The sequence below is a fragment of the Orbicella franksi genome, chromosome 6 (genome assembly GCF_964199315.1).
Source record: "Orbicella franksi chromosome 6, jaOrbFran1.1, whole genome shotgun sequence".
Classification (NCBI taxonomy): Eukaryota; Metazoa; Cnidaria; class Anthozoa; order Scleractinia; family Merulinidae; genus Orbicella; species Orbicella franksi.
Window position 1 is genome coordinate 2,944,779 of NC_138150.1, and position 20,314 is coordinate 2,965,092.

General features: G+C 38.8%; 2 protein-coding genes across 6 annotated transcripts; both read left to right on the plus strand.

Moving 5' to 3' along the window:
• Positions 1-16: 16 nt before the first annotated feature.
• LOC145489940 (CDP-diacylglycerol--glycerol-3-phosphate 3-phosphatidyltransferase, mitochondrial-like) lies at positions 17-4,150 on the plus strand. Its single transcript, XM_081469032.1, has 5 exons — positions 17-326; positions 502-579; positions 1,305-1,588; positions 2,416-2,951; positions 3,656-4,150. Exons 1-5 carry the CDS (start codon positions 93-95, stop codon positions 4,048-4,050), a joined length of 1,527 nt encoding a protein of 508 aa, XP_081325158.1. The 5' UTR covers positions 17-92; the 3' UTR covers positions 4,051-4,150.
• An 884-nt stretch (positions 4,151-5,034) lies between these two features.
• Positions 5,035-20,291, plus strand: LOC145489935 (uncharacterized). Of its 5 annotated transcripts, XM_081469024.1 has the most exons (21): positions 5,035-5,172; positions 5,249-5,295; positions 6,647-6,746; positions 7,251-7,313; positions 8,997-9,062; positions 9,715-9,825; positions 9,973-10,231; positions 10,760-10,948; positions 11,534-11,633; positions 12,181-12,292; positions 12,494-12,640; positions 13,000-13,082; positions 13,713-13,788; positions 14,076-14,180; positions 15,001-15,168; positions 15,485-15,762; positions 16,641-16,776; positions 17,450-17,560; positions 17,920-18,032; positions 18,389-18,434; positions 18,762-20,291. In XM_081469024.1, the coding sequence occupies exons 1-21, from the start codon at positions 5,116-5,118 to the stop codon at positions 18,993-18,995; spliced, it is 2,601 nt and encodes an 866-aa protein (XP_081325150.1). In that variant the 5' UTR covers positions 5,035-5,115; the 3' UTR covers positions 18,996-20,291. The 5 variants fall into 5 exon arrangements, with proteins under 5 accessions (XP_081325150.1, XP_081325149.1, XP_081325151.1 ...); XM_081469023.1 differs by lacking the exon at positions 18,762-20,291 and having other exon boundaries at positions 18,389-18,752; XM_081469025.1 differs by lacking the exon at positions 18,762-20,291 and having other exon boundaries at positions 5,130-5,172; positions 5,711-6,746; positions 18,389-18,752.
• Positions 20,292-20,314: the final 23 nt, after the last annotated feature.

A 20,314-nucleotide genomic window follows, 5' to 3' on the forward strand; every position in this document is an offset into this window, starting at 1 on the left:
GCTTGGCAACCCGGGAAGGCCTGGTTGCGTATTACAACTCGGTTACAAAGCCGGTGTTTTGCCGGCGTGACATTTGGCCTTTACACTTAGTAATGCAAACTGTTCTCGATTTTGGGCCAGTTTTATTTTCTAGATCGTCAAAATATTATTTATGGCTTAGTTCAAAACTTTTTTCATCATCCAGTGGCTTTTCAAATCGCTCTACTGCTAGTCAGACTCCTAGAGAAGTAGCGAAATGGATGGGAGAACATGCCCCTGTTTTCGAGATGAATGGAAAGGACATTTCAGTTTTACATGAACCTAATCAGTTTTTTAACACTCTTAAGGTTAGATCTTTGAATAATGTGATATCCTGACTTTTAATATCAATAGGTGATATTTAATGTACTTAAGTTCATAAATGTTTTTTGCTCATGCTCAACTTTATTTTACTTATATGCCCAGATTTGAAAGGCCTTACTGTATTCTTCATCAAGATGAATTATTAATTTTTTTTTACAGGATAATGTCAGCAATGCCAAACAAAGAATTATTTTGGCTTCATTATATCTTGGTACAGGAGCAAAAGAGAAACAACTTGTAAGTGTCCTCAAGTTTCAGAGTTATTAGATTTTTGGCAGAATATTCACACTCGGAAAGAACACTTTGGAATATAGCAATAGACCATTTTACAGTTGCAACTGTCTGCTCAGCAACTGGCCTCTGAATGGCAGCGAGGCTAAAGGTGACCTTGTTTTTAAAGAGACCTCATTGTTTTTGTTGTGTTAATCAAGTTGTTTTTACACTAACCAGTTGGCAAGTCTGTATCAAAGCAAGGTCACCTCCAGTCTCACTCGCATTCAAAGGCCAGGTAACTAAGCAAACAACTGTAAAATGGCCTATTTCACACTGAGATAATACATCCTGCAGCCCTACAAAATAGGCAGCCAAAACTATGTTAGTGTTCCCCCCTCCACATGCAGCCCCTATAGTATACTACATGGGGAGGCTCCACCCTAGACTACGAGTAGTCCCTCTTTCGCTTAGTCTGTCGTGCGTGACACGAAAGAAAACCGTGAGAAAAAAATGGCCCGCCCCCAGGATTTCGCGCGGCCATTTTTTTCTCACAGTTTTCTTTCGCGTCGCGCACGACGGACTAAGCGAAAGAGGGACTACTCGTAGTCTAGCTCCACCCAAAATGGGTACCTTTTTCAGGCTCAAGGTATATGAAAGGCCAGGGTAGGAATTTCACATGCTGAAGTAGAGAAAAGGGTATATGGAAAACTGCCATTTAGGTATTTACTGGAGACTTTCTTGCTTTATAGGTTGAGTGCATCCACAAAGCTGTAGAAAGATCTGCAGCGTCAGATCAGTTGCTGAATGTTGAAATCCTATTGGAGCACACCAGGGGGTCTAGAGGAGAACACAACTCCAGGACCATGCTGCTGCCACTGATTCAGAACTTCACTGATGTCGTCAAGGTGTCATTGTATCATTCACCCAGCCTCCGAGGACTGCTCAAGTTGCTTCTGCCAGAACGGTTTAACGAGACAGTGGCTCTCACGCATCTAAAAGTTTACCTCACTGATGACACACTGATAATGAGTGGGTACGTAATAAGTCCAGGAGACACAGAGAATTCAGTCACATAGTCAACTTATGAGTTCATTGTAACCCTGTTAATATGGTCACTGTTGGGCCTTGAAAATTTGGCCATATAAATGGGGTGACCATATTCACGGGGTATGATCAAATTTCATGACTGACTGGTCTTAAGTAAGCAACCAGAATGCAATATAATTTTCTTTAAAAATGAGCCTTCAATCGGGAAAACAATATTAACAATGGAAAGATGAACATAACTGGTTTGAGTGGCTGTATAAATGGGGTACAATTATTAAATATTATACAGGTTGAGATTTCAAAATGTGGCCGTTGGCCATATTTATGGGGTGGCCGCATTGATGGAGGTTTTCTTATAAGAAAATGTATGTCATGGGTGTTTTGCCAGGACAAACAAAAGTGGCTGTAATAATGAGGTGACCATATTAATGAGGTGATTGTAAGGCAGGCTTCCACTGTAACTGAAGATGTATTTAAACCAATTGCTGTGAAAAATCAGAAATCCTATGATTCAAACTTACCATACGGCAGAATAGAACTGTTGTTCCAAGCTACTTACAAGCTTGTGGCAAACACATTGCAAGGATTATTGTTTACATTTAATAGCTGGTAATTTCAAAAATTTGAATTTCACTGATCCTCTTGAGATGTTTATCTCATATATGAGAAAAGAAACTCATCGCACTGAAATGACACTGAAAGAGGTAGCTCAAATTCAAGTCATGCATCAATTGGCTATTTTTGAAGTTATTACATGAAATAACAATGCAATGTTGATAAACTCATATGTTTTTTGCTACCTTTCTTTCTCAGGGCTAATTTAAGTGCTGATTATTTTACCAATCGTCAAGACCGCTACATTGAAATCAGGAATTGTCCCCAGCTTGCAAACTACTTTCATGAACTTGTATCGACTGTAAGATCTTTCTCTCTTCACCTTCAACCAGACAACACTACGAAAATGAGTGAAGATTTCCCTGTTCATCCAACTAAAGGATTTGATAGAGGAAAGAAATTCAAGGCTGAGGCAGGGAATAGAGTGTCTGAGTATTTGCAAAGGAAAAAAAAGGAGAACATGTACAGTTATTCACTGAGGAAACCAAGTGAATATTGTGACACATGGGTGGTACCCTTGGTGCAGATGTTTCCATTTGGTATCCGTCAGGATGAATTTGTCACACGAAAGTTACTGAGTAGTGCTTGTCAAGCTTGCAAGCTTTTCCTGGCTTCAGGATATTTTAATTTAACAAGAAAATACATGGATATAATGTTAAAGTCATCAGCAGATTGTGAAATTCTGACAGCACACCCGACTGTGAATGGTTTCTATGAAGCCAAAGGAGTGGCAGGTATGGGGAAACTTCTTCATTATTTATTTTAATTCGAGATTCTTGTAGGAGAACTTTATTTGATTGTACCACTGTTTTGGTCCTTCCCTATCACTAACTCATTTGATGACCATCCTGTTGCTATTGTGGTGACCTCATGGTTAGTGTGCTCAATTTCAGATCGAGCAGTCCGGGTTCAAGCCCTGGCTGGGACATTGTGTTGTGTTCTTGGGCAAGACACTTTACTCTCACAGTGCCTCTCTCCACCTAGGTGTATAAATGGGTACTGGAAAATTTGATGCTGGGGGTAACCCTGCGATGGACTAGCATCCCATCCAGGGAGGGGGTAGAAATATTCCTAGTCACTTCATGCTACAGAAACCAGTATAATCTCTGTCCTGCTGGGCCCCTTAGCTTGAAAGCAGACTTAACCTTTTTTTTTTTACTTTAGGACCATTTTTGACCCAAAGATAAATTTGTGGGGCAACATAATCCTCAGAATGTTGTTCCTGGGAGGGTAACAATGTGACTTGTGATCAAAATTCCCGTCATACTTATGGTCATAGTGGTCTTGACCCCTTTAAGATGATAACCACTACAACACAACAACATTTTGAAGTATTAGAAGGATCCTACTGAATAAATTTCAAATAGCATGCATCATGAAAACCTCTTACATATTACTGTTTCTCACAAATTTTTTTTCTTGATTTGTTTATCCTCAGGAGGGATCCCACATGCCTACACCCTGTTAGCTCGTGATTTCTACAAACTTATCCAGGAACACAAACAGACTGAGCGCATCTCTGTACATGAGTATGTACATGACAAGTGGACATTTCATGCTAAAGGGTTATGGTTCTACTTTCCAAACGAGTCCTGGCCAAGTTTAACTCTAGTTGGTTCTCCTAATTTTGGGCACCGTTCAGTGTACCGTGATTTAGAGGCCCAGGTTGCCATAGTAACAAACAGTCAGGGCCTTTGTGAAGCACTCCATGAAGAAAAAAGCCGCCTTTACAACAGTGCTGAGTATGTGACTGAGGAGACGTTTATCCTACCTGAGCGCAAAATTCCAGTATGGGTTTATTGTGTTACAAGACTGATAAAGAATTTTCTTTGACACATGTTGAGCTTCATTGTATATGTTAACAATATATGTTATTTGAAGCACACAAATAAAAATATGACGTTGACATGTTAATGTACATGCACATTTGACATTGTGTGACTGTGTTATTTCCCTTCATCACCTGTATTCAAACCTTGTATATTCTTGAAAGAAGTACAGACTGAAGTACAGCCCTCCATTGCCTAGTCTCAGAGTTAAACTGCTTTCATGTGCTTGCCCAACCAAGACAAAGCCCATTTTAGCAATACAACATGCTGACTTTAATCAGCACAACAGTACAGATAGAAATAAGGTTCACCTTCTTTTCATCCCACGATTTTCATCCTTGTCAGGACACAAGCAAAATTTTGTTATTCTGTCACACGCACTTTAGAAATGGACCATTATTTTTTGAGGGGGTGGGAGGGGGCTTAGGCAATTTCCAAAAGAAAATTCCTGCCCAGCAAAAGCAGCTGAAAAAAAGTTGTCGAAGGGGGGCCATGGGGAAAAAATCGAACAAGTGTTTTCTACTATCCAGATCCTCTGTTTGACTTTAACAAATTTTTGCACAAGCTATTGCCAACCAGAGAAAAAAAAAAAACAAAATTACACACAACTTAAAGGTGAGAAAAAAATTTAATGTCCCAGAAAATTGCCCACCCACCCATCAAAAAAATAATGGTCTGTCCCTTAGCTTCCTAGGGTTGTCTCTCTTACTCCCCGGGTAAATAATGGCTGTACAACACTTTTGCATATTGACAAGAAGAATAATTTACTGAGTTTTAATAGGAGATGCTGTATGGAAGCTGCACGCTCCGGGTCATGGGCTCCTGGTTTTAAAGACAATTTTTATTTGGGGCTAGTTGACCTGGGGGCTAAACGATCTACGTTCATAGATTTGCGATGACCTCCTCTCCCTCTGTGCTATCCTTTTGTGCTTCATTGTTTGTTTGGAACCCAGGCTGCTTAGCCCTGCCAGCCCGAGGAGGCCTGGGGAAGAGGCTTCTAAATGAAAACAGTCAACTCGGTAATAAATCCTCTACCTCAATGAATTAGCTACCCGCTTAATCGCAGAAAATGAGCTCGTTCTGTGAAAGAAAACTTTCAGAAGAAGATCTACTTGGCTGTTGGGAGGTACGATCAATACAATCCAGACAAAATCAAGAGGTTTCATTTCTGCTGACTGACTAGTTTCTTGAAATGTTTACAGATAGTGTCCTGTAAGTTGTCGGATGAATGTTACTCGGCTGTTGAAGGGTACGTCACGATTATCTGTCATTCTTTTTTTGCTTTTTTGTTTGGATTTATATCGAGTGTTTTCTTAATATCATAATTTCATTAGCAATTTGATCATTTCGAATTAATGGCCGGTTATCCCTTCATGGCATGGTTTTATAGCTGGCTAATTAAGCTTATGGTTACCTGAGCTAACCATGCATGTAAAGCTTATGAATTAAAACACAGTTTAGTTTAATGCTGTATACCCGGATTTGCCATTACGTGTTGTTTGTTCGTTTTGATCTACGATTTCCATAGATGGAGTCATGCATGATAGGTTTCTATTTATTGTGAATCATATTTTTGTTATAAACTTACATATAAGGCCACTTGCATTGTTTGGCTGTATCTTAATCATTGACTAATGAATAAATAATGTGCCTTTATACTGTAGATGTACACAACACTTAAACACAGTCATTATCAAAAGTATCGACATTTCTGCCAGACAGTTACTCAGATATCCTTTTGGCTTCTGACGTGAGACAAACCAAAAGAATGTCTGGGTAGGTGGTTAAATTTCTACCTGCTGCACCCCCACAGTTCATCCTCACTTAGAGTTTAGCAGTAGATTCTTACAGAAAGAATCCAGGGAAATTTCAGCCGGGACTTCTCAACCTGTAGCAGATTCCTGGGGTAGATCCAGGATTTTTGTTAGGAAGGGGTGCACCACTAAGGAATGGCATAACTGACTGGTGATGTAAACAAATTTGAAAAGCGAACATGAAAAAGGCTTCATCTTGGGGAGGGGTTCACACACCCTGCACCCTCCTTCTAGATCAACCCCTGGATCCACACCTTTTTACAAGGTGATGACCACAAAGGTTTTTCCAGCCCTTTGAACCTTGAATTACCCTGAGAGCAGTTGGTTTCACCTATGACAAATGAGAGAGTTGCACTCTCATTTGCGTAGGAGAACCAATTCTTAACAGGATAGCCTTAAATTAAGGTGGGGGTCGAAAATATTTTGGTCCTTTAGACCTAATAAGTATTTTAGCCATTAAATATGGGGATAGCCGTCTAGTTTGGCTTCACACTTTCCATGAAAGTGTTATAAGTGAAATGGTACACTTGAGATTTAATTAGATAATAAGTTACTGTTAGGTTAGAGCACTCAGACTTTTAAAATGTGAGCAAACATTAATTTTGTAGCAACTAATTATTACACCCGGCCTGTGGAAAATTGACTTGGCCCAACTCATTCTTTCAACCCATACATGTAAATTCATAGATGACTAATGAAAGCTGCATGAAAATATATGAATTGATGCGTTTTTATTCGTTATGAAATTAGTCATTTTCACATGTTTTGTAATTTGCTGTTTCGTAGGGTACAATTTCACCTGGAGGAAGGAGGTGATCTGATCTGGATAGTGCCACCTGCTTTAGAACAAGAAAGTCTTCCTTTCTTCTCCTGTGAAACATTTGTGGTTAGTGCTATTGTTATTTATGTTTAGCTGACAGAAAGTTTGCAGCTACTGTACCACAAATGCCAAAATGTTCTCTTATAGGCTATTGCACTCACTATCTATTCTGTTGTAAATAGCGAGTTAATAAGGCTAGCAGTGGGCTGTTGTCAACAAATGGCAGTTGCTTCTTTATGTTTTTTCTTTATGTTTATGTTTGAAGAGAATTTAGAAAAAGTTTTGAACAGCTTGTAGATTTATACAGTCTAAGACAATGAGATTTCCATGCATAAACAGCTTAGGTTTAAAGTAATTTGAAATCTTCTTTATCAGCAAAAATGTTGATCAGTATGGAAAAGTTTGTAGTTAGTAGATTTCACAGTCAGTCACATGCCTGTAAATCAAGTTTCTATTGACATTTTTAAATTATATTTACTAAGCTTGGTGGCTACTAAATATTTCTGGGCTACCAAATTTAGTATTAAAACAATATCACAGCTGCAGTAATATTGTGTTTGCTATTTTCAGTTTGACAGTTTCTCAGGAGAGTTGGTTTGTTATGGCAATAATGTTGATAAAATTGCATTGAAAGTAAGTAAGCTAATAACATGAGAATATGAAGACATGATTGATCATTGCAGTCATATGCACAACTTAAGCAGCTGTGAAATTAAAGCCTGAAAAAAAAAAAATGGGCTTGAACGGGGTTTGAACCCATTGACCTCTGTGATACTGGTGCTCTACCAACTGAGCTATCAAGCCAACTTGGAGCTGGTCACGTTTGAGTTCTTGATATACCCATAGAAGGTGAAGAATCAAGTCTTCATTCTTCCTTCCTTCTTTTGCACCTCTCAACTCCCTCCAAGTCAAATATGTGTGATTTTTGTGTCCCATATATTTCCTGAATTTTCTGAAAAAAATCTGACAGCTTTCTGACATTATCAAAGAGTTCTCACAACTTCTGAAGATTACTGAAGATTCCAAAGATGTACTAATGAATTTTCAAGGTCGCTGAATGTAGCACTGAGTAGCAACAAATCATAATGCCATCTTATCTTTTAGCTTGACATTTGGCACCATTTTGGGTGGAAATTGCATTCAATTTTTCATGTTAATGATTACTGAACAAGTAGTCTGAAATTGTGTGTCAAGGGTGTGAAATGGTCATGTATGCATGTGATCAAGGTTTTTTTTTATCTGCAGCAGACTTTTAGCTAGATGGGCTTCTAGGCGTCCTTTGGACGGCCACTTAACAAAATTGTGTTATTTTTCATAATTATGTTGCCTTGAGGCAACATATGTTAAGTTGAACAGGCCCTATAGCACATTTTGGACAGCCACTTTTCAAATCCTGGCTAAAAGTCTGCTCTGCAGGCAAGTGACACACATGGTGCATGTGAACTTGCAGCTCTATTCTTTACTTCCTTAAACTTCCTTCCTTCTTTCCTCGCTTTTCGTAATACTGTGGACCCCACCTTACGGCCACCCCATTAATATGGTCACCTCGTTATTATGCCACTTTATTCTGGCCCGAACAAAAGCTCAGTCAGTCATTTTAAAGAACCCCTTTAAGGTCATTCCACTGAAATAGAACCTGCACTGAGATTTTTGTCAAACTTTGCCTATTGATTATTTATATTATAGGAACTTAAATTTTGAAATAAAAATGAGGGGTCCCCATGTTCGTTTAGGAGCAACAGCACTTTGTTTGTACCCATATAAATCCTTGTAATAGCACCATGATTGTAGTCATGAATGCTTGCTAAATTCGCGTTTCCGACGATTGCTTTTTGTTCTACACTGAGAACTGGTCCATATTTATTTTACACAGAGAAATTTATTACTCAATTCAAAACAATAGAAAAAAAATGATAGGTCACCATACTAGTTTGCAAGAAAATGACAATTTACCTCTATGGTGAGGTAGGTCCAGCTGTAAAGAAAAAGCCGCCATTTTTTAATGTGCGCGCGCTAATCACACGTGAAATTATGTGCAGTAAGGATGCGTACTGGGGAATGACCTTAAAATGGACACCCTGTTAATACGGCCAGATTTTTGTGGCCTGTTGGTGACCAGATTAACGGCATTCCACTGTATTTGCATCTTCTGTTTTTTGTGGTCCAAACAAAATTTTAATAAATGCTTTTACAGTTTTGTTTGAAATTTTGCCTGTTCTAACTTATAAATTTCATTTTTTCTTTTAACTTGTCTTCGATTCTAACCATGTTCTGACATCATCATGCTGACAGCTTCTAATCATGTTTTTCTTTCAGTGTATGCTTGAGTCAAGCCAACTAATCTTGTGTTATGACAGACATTTGAAGCTGTGTTGTCAAAAGGTAAGATGGCATTTAACATACAGCAGCCAGACCATGTACCATGCAATAAGATATAAGACATGTAAGCATCCATGCCAACTCTCTCGGATTATCTGGGAGTTTCCCAAATACAACCTGAATCTCCCAGTCTCCCATACAGGTCACCAAATCTCCTGCACAATACGAATGAAAGCACATAAAATACATTTTTGTGACTTATTTTGACCAAATTTTGGCAATTTTTTGAGGGGAACTTTGGATATTTGATGCATTTTTGCAGTTTAACTGGCAGAGCTCTACTTTGAAGAACTGTTTTTTTAGGGTCAAAAAAGGTAATTAAAATTGGTGATCTCCCAGATTTTGAATTTTTTAGGTTGGTCTACATTAACTACTAATGTATACATATTTTAAGTGAGAGGCCTCTGCTGGGGTCAACAAACTCCAAATCCATCCCAGATCCTTCTTTCTAATACAAAAAAGAAATTACTTTCAAAAATTATGAAAATCATAATTATTAAAATTTAGGAAAAGTGTGTATTAATATGTAATCCGAGGTTTAGAGAAGAAAATTAAATCCCTTTGTTACATAGCAATGACTAAATATTTTAATTATTTAAATTATAAAATAATAGTACTGTTTAGTTATTAACTTACAATTTTTTTTACTTTCCAGGTGAATAAAGTGGATTCTGAGAATCTTTCATCTCATCCATATACTTTGCTACCTGCATTAAAGGAAGGCTTTTTCAATGATATCACATTTATTGCTAGTAATGGTGAAAAGGTAATTATTTATAACATTGTATTATTGTAATTATTTACATGTATAATGTGGTTGATTTATTTAACTTGGTCTTTAATTTATTTTTTGTCCTCAACAGTTGTATAATATTGATAATAAAAGCATGTTATCTTTGTATTTGTTTTTTAGCTTCTAGCTCACAAGACAATTCTTTCTTGTTTCTTTGCTGATGTCCATACATGGGACAGAATTCCTTCTTTTCTTGAGAACTTGCCTTCAGATGTGCTCCATGCATTGTTACACTACCTGTATACTTGTTCTCTGCCAAGTAACATCCTAGATGAAACTGCAAGGCAGCTTCTAAGAGTTGTACAACTGAATGGAAAAGATATTGGGAATTTAGGAGAGCTGTGTACAGAGTTTCTTGAGGCAACAGCTGTGAAAAACAGTAAGTAGTCAATTTTTGGTACCCACAAATTCATATTCTTGAGTAGAGATAGTAAAGCCAAAAGAGAGTAAAAGTCTCTTGCTTTAGAATGCAACATTGACAATGATCCAAATAAGAAAGAAAAAAAAACTGTTTTAGGATTCATGAACGTGTTCAGGAAAGCAATCTTCCCTTGGGCTAGCACCCTGCCCCTGAAAGGAAATTACATCAGGTTGACTACCTGGACAAAGAAAATCTTCCACTCCAGCAGGATTCGAAACCACAACCTCTGGATTAGATCGCCGTCAATCTTACTGATAATTTGACTTATTGTAATGACATTTATTACTTGCATAAAATGAGTGATGCATGATCTGCTCAATTTGTATTGATCATAACTACTGCCTTCCCATTTTTCCATGTCATTAGTCCTCATTAAGCCAGTGCTGGTAAACAAGAAGTGAGCCCCACCTTCTAGCTATAAATTATTCCATCATTTTTGTAGCATGCTGAGTTTTTTTTTTCTCTTGATTATTTTTTTTTTTGCAGGAATTCGAGGCCTAGTGAGTGACTTGTACAGTCTCGTGGAGTACATCTTACAAATGGCTCAATCCCTTACCACAGGCCTACAACATGATAGCACCACTAATCAAACTGCCAATAGTGGTCATATGCATCAAATTGAACCTTCAAAGGTTGTTGATGTAACTAAGATGGCACTAAGACAACTGGCTATAGGTAGGTTTAATATTAAAAGTACAGTTATAATAGTGGTAACAGCTGAGCTGAAAAAATATTAAAAACTTAAAGCTATGTGTGATATTTGCAGAGTCCAGACTGAGCTTTCTATCAAAGCGCTCACTAGCTACCTTAAATTTCTGAAAAAATATCCCAGTTTTTGTGGCATGAAGTAACTAGGAGTATTTCTACTCCTCCCTGGGTGGGATGCCAGTCCCTCACAGGGCTACAGTCCCAGCATTAAATTTGCTGGTACCCATTTGTACACCTGGGTGGAGAGAGGCACTGTGAGAGTAAAGGATCTTGTCCAAGAACACAACACAATGTCCCCAGCGACGGCTTAGACCTGGACTGCTTGATCCAGAGTTGAGTGCACAAACCATGAGGCCATTGCACCTCCACTGTCATCAAGAAAAAAATAACATTTATGAAGCATAATGAAACCTTCACCTTCTGGTCCCAAGGGTTTCAGGGGCCAGGGGGGATGTATTAAATAAATAAATATTGCAATGATAATTTGAGTCTGAATATAAGGAAGTTAATTACAATATTCTCTTGTTTTTTTTTTTTCTCCTTTTGTGTCAGGAATTTTAAAGTTTGTTTTGCTCTGTGATATTTTTACCAAGCACAAGTCTGATTTATCAAGAGAAGAAAGACAAGAAATAATTCAACACTGTAGAAAAAGGTGTGAGATACAACAGTCTTAAAAATAGCTATAGTAATTTACTATGCTGTGAAATCTTCTCAGATGGTATAATGTACTACAGATTCTTGCACAGAATCCTGTAGGATTTTTGTACAGGATGTAACACATTCTTCAGGATTGTCATTTTAACTGTTTTTTTTTATTATCATTATTATTTGCCACAATAAAAAAAGAAGTAACTATGTACAAGAAGAACAAAAATTTTGATAGGGCAAGGAGGCCTCCAAACAACCAACAGGCATCTAGCAGAAATCAAAGCCACCTCAAAATATAGTTTTATTTTTTAACTTTGTGTCTGTGGGATGACCAAACCTGTAGCATTATTTCATTAAAGATTTAATCATACTTATTGTTTTTTTCTTAGAGCTAGGGAAGCTTGTGAGGATTATTCCTAAGCAGGATCCCAGCTGATTATAATAAGTGTTCCTTTAAGAATGATCCTACACCATTGCACAGGTTACCTATTAGTTCCTGCAGGATGGTACTTAAGATTTCAAACAGGTTTGTTGTTTGTTGTTACTTCCAGGTTGCCTAGTTTTGTGGAGTTAGTGGAGAAGTTCTTGATCATATTTCAAGATGCTCTGTCTGGACTGAATGATTCTGAGAAGGAAGAAATGGCTGTGTGTCTTATTCCCGAGGTTTGCATCTTTAACAATAATTGTTCGCTGCATCTATGCATCATTGAAGCTTAATCCTAAGGTTTTCATAAGTATAGAAGAGGTCACATCTACAGTCATTTAAAGACATGCTTTCACTGAAGTGAATTTTAAATTACACTTATTTATCTAGTTCTGATTTTTGTATGTTGAGGGTGTTTGTTTTTTTCTTTCTTTCCAAAGATTGAGAAGATTTGGTCAAAATGCACTCAGCTTGGGAGTGATGCTAATATTGCTCTGGCAACAATAACTAGAAAAGCAGACAAAGATCACAAAACTAAGACCCACCTTCCAAAGATGGCAACGTCTTTAAGCAGAACACTCAGAAATGTAAGGAAACACCTAGGGTTGATTACCAGCTGCTGTTCAGGAAAGGCACCCAGGCTCCTTCTGCAAACTCTCTTCTTAGTGAGGAAAGTAGACCAGACTCGCCAGCCGAAATCAAGCCTGGGAAATGCCAAACTTCAAAGCATATTTTTCCACACACTTAACTGACTTTATTGTTGGGCTTGGCTCTCTATGACAACCCTGTCTGATGCCATTCTTTTTCAGCTGATCTCCTAGAGTCTTTTTACATTTTTTTTTTTTTTTTTTTTTTCACTTCCCCTTCCCTTGAGGATTCTCAGAGTGGCAGTCAAACTATATAATTATAATTTTAATATTTGTATTTTTATTGTTAAACTTAACAGGCAGTCCACTTGAGGGAAGTTATAACACTCAAGAGATTTCATGATAAGGTTTCATCGTCTCTTATGTTTCTCTTACAAAAAAGGTGAGACATTTGGCATGTATGCTGTGACATTTATCACATACACCATATGGCTTTGTAGAAATCCTGAGCTGACCTATATAGGACCACATGAGCAGATGCCAGTTGGTTTGGGAATGGCTACAGCTGTTCTCTACAAATATCCACAGTTCCTGGAAACCAGATCTTCGACAATAATGATGCATGTGTGATATAGTTTAGAATAATTTTTGGGAATTTCTTGGCTAGTTTTTAGATTCTTTGTGCAAACTCAATTCTCTGTAGGAAAAAAGATGGTGGTTGGTACATATTTTACGCATAAATCTTTAACATCCTTCATGAAAATACAGAAAAGTTCTAAAATCTCCAAACCTAGCATACACAAATTTGTTAGTGCAGGGACAAATGTTGCAAAAATATGGCTTACTTTGTACTTTATGGGCTGTGTAAGGTTCACATGGTATCGTGGTAAAATGTACAGCTGTCATCTTTTTTCCTATGGAGGATTTGGACAAGGAAAACTCTGCAAGACAGTACATACATGGTAGAAGGATAGAGGGATGCATGCATGCATGCATTGGGAAATGGAGTGTTAAGCTTATAACAAGTTAAGTAGATACAGTTTAAGTGAACACATTTCTTTGACTACTTCAGGGGAGATTTTAGTTCTCTGTCAGAAGAACAAAAACTGAGGTCTGTGGTGAAGACCATGGATAACATAATGCTAGAGGTAGGTGATTGATTCAAATGTGTTTCATTGGTTTATACTAACAATGCTAACTTCCTTCAGCTGGATTACAATGCTGCTAAATCTGGTTGGTAATCAAAACAATTTATAGATATTTCAGAAAGAAGAAGGGGGAGTAAAGGGGTTGGAGAAGGGGTGTGTGTGTGGGGTGATGGGGTGAGGGGTGAGGGGTGAGGGGTGGGGTTTGGCACTCACAGGAAGAGCCGTTTTGGATGAGGAGAGATCATTTGAGAAGTTAGTTTACATGAATTTTTTTTATTTTGGTTTAGGTACCAGAGCACATTCATACTCTTCATAAATTTCCAAGAATATTTGAAAAAAAGCTGCCGTGGAAGCAATGGAAGTATTTGTACAAAGAGTGGATGTCATTTGTGGTAAGACAAGTGGTTAATTGCTTACTATTCATAATTTTGAAAAAAGTCAAGTCTACTTTCTGACCCTGTTGGTGTCTGTAGTGTGAAACTACTAGGAGTATCACCACAGGCTTGTCTTTTCAGGCTATCCTCAGCATCAAGTATCCCGTACTAACAAATCTCTGCTACCAATTTATACTCCTTAGTAGGAGGTAATGTGAGGATAAACTGTCTTGCTGAAGAACACAACAAAGTGAACTTGAACAGGGCATGAAGCCAGGCTCCTTGATCTGTAGCTCAGTGCACTACCATTAATCCTACTGCACATCACTTGAATGTCAGTAATAACAATTAGTAATAAATATTGTTATGTGCACTTACAGCTGCCAACTCCACCTCTTCACCTCATTGGTCAAATAAAACTGATAAGCTGTCAGAAAGTTATCATTAAAAATTAATAACTGCATCAAAAATTTAGTTGTGTAGCTGTGATGTGGCATGTACATTGTATTACTGTAAAAGGGGCCAGCCAGAAATTGTGCTGGGGTAATTATCGGGTTTGGATCAGCAGGGATGTGTTGTTTAAGTTAGTATCTAGTCAGGAAAACTTGTGATCGAGACAAACCTTCACAACTTTTCCTAGTCTGCATGGAGAGTGCAGGAAGACGAGGAGGGGCAGCTGGAAAAGAGAGGAATAAGGGAGTGGGGCGGGAAAAGAAAGGCAGGTACCTTCAACAAAGCAAGAAAAACAACAACAACTTCAACAAATTTTTAAGACCTTTCTTGACTCATTTCAGGATAACTGTCAGTAACTTAAACAACTCTCAACTTTCTTATGCAGAGTCTGGGGTTAAGGAAAGTGTTAGCAAACAAAGACATTCTTGAGCCAGTTGTAGAACAAACCATCAGTCTAGTGCATGAAGAGGAATTCAACAGTCTTGCGAAAGAGCTTGGTTTCCTAAAGGAAAGTTGTAGTGATGGCAAAACAGAGTGCGTAACTCCACCAAAGGTAATTTTTGTTGGTGACAAACCGGTTTTACCGATCCGAAAGGCAAAACTAATGGCGCATCTGCAGTTTTTGCAAGTGACAGCATAGGATAAGGTTTTGGTTGAATATTTGTTGAAAGGGCTATTTTTAAGAGATTATTTTTGGCGAGAACTTTTCGTTTCAAAAATGCTCGGGTTTATGCTTGCAAGGGGATTTGCGCCGTTTTAGATGTATGGCAAAACTTACCTAACCACAAAAAGGCAAATTTTGTATGGATGTTATTTGGTAATAAAGTTGTTGTTTTGACCTCTAAATCTGTTCTTTTGTTTTCTCACAGAAGAGCAATGCTCGAGTGGAGTCTGTAATTACTTGTCCGCCCGGAGATAAGAGCCCCCTGGCACACTCGGTCATGCAGCTCTTGATATCTGGAGATCATGCTGACATGCGATTTATCTTAAACAAAACAGACTTATCTCATAATGCCACCTGTGCTGAATGCAAAAGAATCATTGAACAGAACTCTTTAGAGATTGCTGCGCACCGTGTGATTGTAGCGACTCGCTGTGATTGGTTTAGAAGAGCGCTGCTAAGTGGCATGAAGGAATCTATTGAAAGGTTCGTGGGTTTATCGTGAAAGCTGCACTACAGCGCTCAGACGTATAATTAGTCCCAGACTTGTAATACTGAAGGAGATGAACCTGGAAAATAAGTAGAGGATATTGCACTGTGAGACGAAGATATGAGCTTTATTTTCGAGTGGCAATACAATATTTTACGAACGAGCGCAGCGAGGGGGTAAATTATTGTTTTAAACACGAGAAAATAGAATTGATATCTTCAAGCCACAGTGAAATTTTTCTATTTTTAATATAGACAAACTGACTGATTGCACAAACAACCATGAAAAAGCGAGAAATCAATATCCTCACTGTTGAGGATATGGCAAAGACGCCCCTCGGGTGTCGGATTTAGTTTTGTGTGAATATTTACGAGTGGTGTATTTTCCAGTAAAACACTCGGGCTATATAATAAACAGGATTTAAACTTTAAGCGAACACGACAACTTTTGATGCGCCCGAATTACGCGAAAACAAACAGACTCGTTATTTGTCTCAGAGGTTAAGAGAAAAGCGCGAGGCGTACGTACAAAGCAGATGAAAGTGTTTTATACAGTATACCCTTAATTCACTGTTTTCGTAGTAACAGTGAACAAAACCATCAGAAAAACATTTAATGATGTTTAATTGCAAGTACAAATTTTCTGCCCCTTACAGTTATCTTGTCGCATTTATCTTTGTACGAATAACATTGCAAGGTTTTTGGCTCAACACCGTTTTCGGTAATTCGGCTGTAGAGCTAAAATTCCATGTTTGCCTTTCATTCTGTGGAAAGTAAAGTATTGCTATTTGTCAAGCCCTTTACTCAGCAACAAAATAGAACGTTTCACGGGTACTAGTGATTCTGTTTGTTAATTTATAAACTTTGACTTGTAGGCGGATCTTAGTTCCTGACACGAGTCCATGTTTATTCTACAAGTTTCTGGGTTACCTGTACAGCGGTGTGCTGGATACGCGCAGCCTCAGTCTGGATGACGTCACAGAAATGCTAGCACTGAGTGATAAGTACGAGGTAAATTTACGAGGTATCTCTTACCGTCAAGTTAATTGCTGACTGATTTTGGAATAAGAATGGTTTTAAATAACTGACAGTGCAAAGTTTAAATGTGTATTTGGTGTGGTTGTGTTTGGCTAATAAAGGAAAACAAATCGCGCAATTGCTTTCACCAATCTGGGAAAACACACGAAAAAGAAAGAACCAATCGAGAATTGTCTTGCGTCCGTTTTCGCGCGCATAACTGGCGAGAGTGGCATTGTTTCCCGCCCTGGGTACCGGTTTCATGTTGTCAGTGGTTTGGCACAGGGTGCATGCGTGTTTTCCCGCGTTTAGCGAGGGTCGCATGTTTTGCCGCCCTTGGTACCGGTTTAATGCTGCCAGTGGTTTGGTGCCGGGGGCATGCGCATTTTCTTGCGCTTAATGAAAGTCGCATAGTTTCCCGCCCTTACACCGGTGTCATGTTGTTTGGGGCTGGGTGCGTGCGTGTTTTCCTGCGCCTGGCGCCCATTTTATTTCTTCCCTTCATCTCTGACATGTGATTTCATTTGTTTTGGGTAATAAGCAAAGGATCTACACCGCGCCCTCGGGTAATAATCTCCTCAAGGAACTTATCTTATCCAAAAACATGGTTGATATTCCTTATATAACAGACGTGGTAACACTGTTTATGTGTTATCTTTTGTTCCAGGTGGATTCTTTGAAAGAGAGTTGTGAAGAAACATTACGAAAAGATATCGACAATGACACGGTGCTCCTCTGTCTGGGCGTCGCTGAACAATTTTCTGTGTCCCGTTTAAAGGTAAGAACCATTTAAACGTTAAGATGGAAGTCCGCCCCGTATATCCACGATAAATTGATGTCTCCGCCAAAAGCATGTCTGATTAACCTCTTTTTCCTTTCGCTTGTGTACCCGTTGGCTTAGACAGCCTGCACCGCCGCAAAAGTGAGGAACTGTGAACTTTTCTTAGACTGGACCTCCTTACCCACCCTCACTCCAACCTCGGCGGTCCCCATTGCTTTTCCTTGAAATTTGGAAGGGGCGTAAAGTCCTGGACCGAGGTTGACTCCTCCCTCTTCCCTCTTCTCTCAACTTTTCTAACGCTTGTCCACGCTTGCCTGTTGTGAGGGAGACTGAATAGTTTTGTGTGTTCGTTTTAGGAAGAATGTTTCCGCTATATAACAGTGCATCCTGAAGTCATGGAATCAGAAATATTTGAAGAGCTTCCATGCCAATTGAAAAAGGAGATCACAGATAAAGTACAGCAAAACATGTAAGTGATTCATTGCAGGGCAATGTCATTGTCGGAATACTGTTATTAGACAAGGCATTGATCAGAAGTTGTGTCTGGAATCGCGTCGAAAATTATGAGAGATTTACGATTCCAGTTTCTCATATTGACCCTCCCTCCCCCCTTATTGCTAACCAACTGTGGCCGAATTCCTGAGTGGTGGTCTCCTGTTTGCAAATTTGTACGACTTTCTTTATTTCCAGTTCGTAAGGCCAGTTGGAAGGTCTACAAATATACTTGAAACTCAGTCTTGTGATAGAAGAGCAGAAACACGAACACATTTCCCTCGCATTTCTAATTTCTCTAAGTTTTGAGCGAAATTGTTCTCTCTGTTTTAGGCCAAAGGCTGACCCGGTTATGGAGGAAGTCCTACAAGCCTTTGCTGTAAGTGTTAAATTTTTTAGCCCTAATCTGGTGCTGTTTGTAAATTTATTGTCACTGAAAGCTCAGAAAGGTGTCTTTTACGAGCAGAGGCCGGGACCATCGAATACCACGCCTCCTTGCTCTCCCCACCCCCTATCTATTTCTCGAGCAGAGAGCTTTCCCACAGGCCTTCTTAGTTCTTGCAGGCTCGCGTCTGTTACAAGTAGGACTGGGGCTGACTGGGGCGATTTTAGCAGAGACTTTTTGTTACTATTACAAGAATTCGATTAGTCTTCTTTCACAGTCCTCGAAATTTATTGATAAATGCTTTTTTTTGTTGATCCATAGATGGGAAATTTAGAAGACTTTCCTGACGATCTGATTGTACACTGTTCCGATCATAGCATAGACGACAGCGATGATGACGATGACGAAATGCCACGTGGTAACAGTCAAGTTGAGCGATGCATTGAACAGCTCCGAGATGTCCTGGGCGACGCTGTGCCGCGGAGGGAACTGGTGCGAGTCACACTTGCCGCGGACTGTGATCCCAATAGGGCCCTTAACTTTTACTTCGCTTGACAAAAATCTAATCGGCTTGGCGAACTTCGTTTTCATGATTCCGTGGGAAAACTAACCTAGGACAGATGGCCAGTGGCCTTTTCTATAGCCATCAGTTTACCTTTTAGCCTACACGCTCCGAACAAACCATTCTTCAAGGTGTGTTGCTAAGTAACCGACATAATTTCATTCGGTTTTTTAGCGTTTAATCAACATTCAATATTTTGGCCAAGGGTTAGTGGAAATTTTGAAAAAGTTACGAGCTGTGAGTTTACTTTAACACAAAAGATTTACAATTACTGGTTAACTTCTGTTAAAGTAGTTTTACTCTTTCTTACAGCTTCATTCTTGAATTTGAGTAGAAAAATCTTTTGCTGCTAAGTAGCGCCTTTCAACCTCGTTCCCAGGGTCCAGTATCTTCCTCCCTCGAGAAAGTACAGAGAGGACCCTGAAAACGAGGTTGCGCGTCTTTCTCCTAACAAAGGTTTCAAGGAAAAATTTCCCAACTTTACTGAAGAAGAACAGAAGCTACTGATAATTATCAACATGTTGCTGCGTCTGCGAATGTTGCCTATGCGAATTTAAAGCCAGCTTTTTAAGACATTGAGTGGGAGTTCTTCTTCAGAGCAAAAATCACTTACGACATATTCTGTCTAATTATGACTGGTTGGTCGGTTAAAATTGATTAAAATTTTTGCTTTAATTATTGAAATTCACTGCCGTCATTGAATACAATTGTTGAAGTGCCATAGAGTGAAATGGAAAAAGCTTTTTGCATTTAGGCCGTAATTGCAGCTGAAGAGAATGTCGGGCAGCGTTTCTTGCCGGGTTATTGTTCAAAATTTCATTGGCAGTTCTTCAATGTTTTCTTCTTTGCCAAACGTTTGCAGGGTGTCGGGATGAGTTTTACGCCTGGATTGAACGAAAATCCTTTATGCCAGCTGACAAGTAGTGAGCATTTTAACTGAAAACTAAAAACTGTTTCAAAGACGATAACGTCCTTTCCGACAGCTGACAAAACGGCTTAACTGGCAGAAACACTCTGATGAATGTCTCTTTCTACTAAGTGACATTTTAGTTTTCAAATTCGTCAGCTTCCTTTTGAATTATTAGACGAGGCGCTTTTTGAGAAAAACATGTAAAACGTCGACTATACATAAAAGAAATGCGTAGATATTTTCATCACCGTGGGAAACGACATCGGGTCGACTGAAATTTTTTTGTTGGCTTTAGCAAAGGGGCAATGGTTATTTATGAAGCTTAATTTTGAAATTGTAGTGTAACGAAAAGTTTAATATTAAATTGTGCAGAAGTCTAGTCGTATTTCCTGTCATACACCT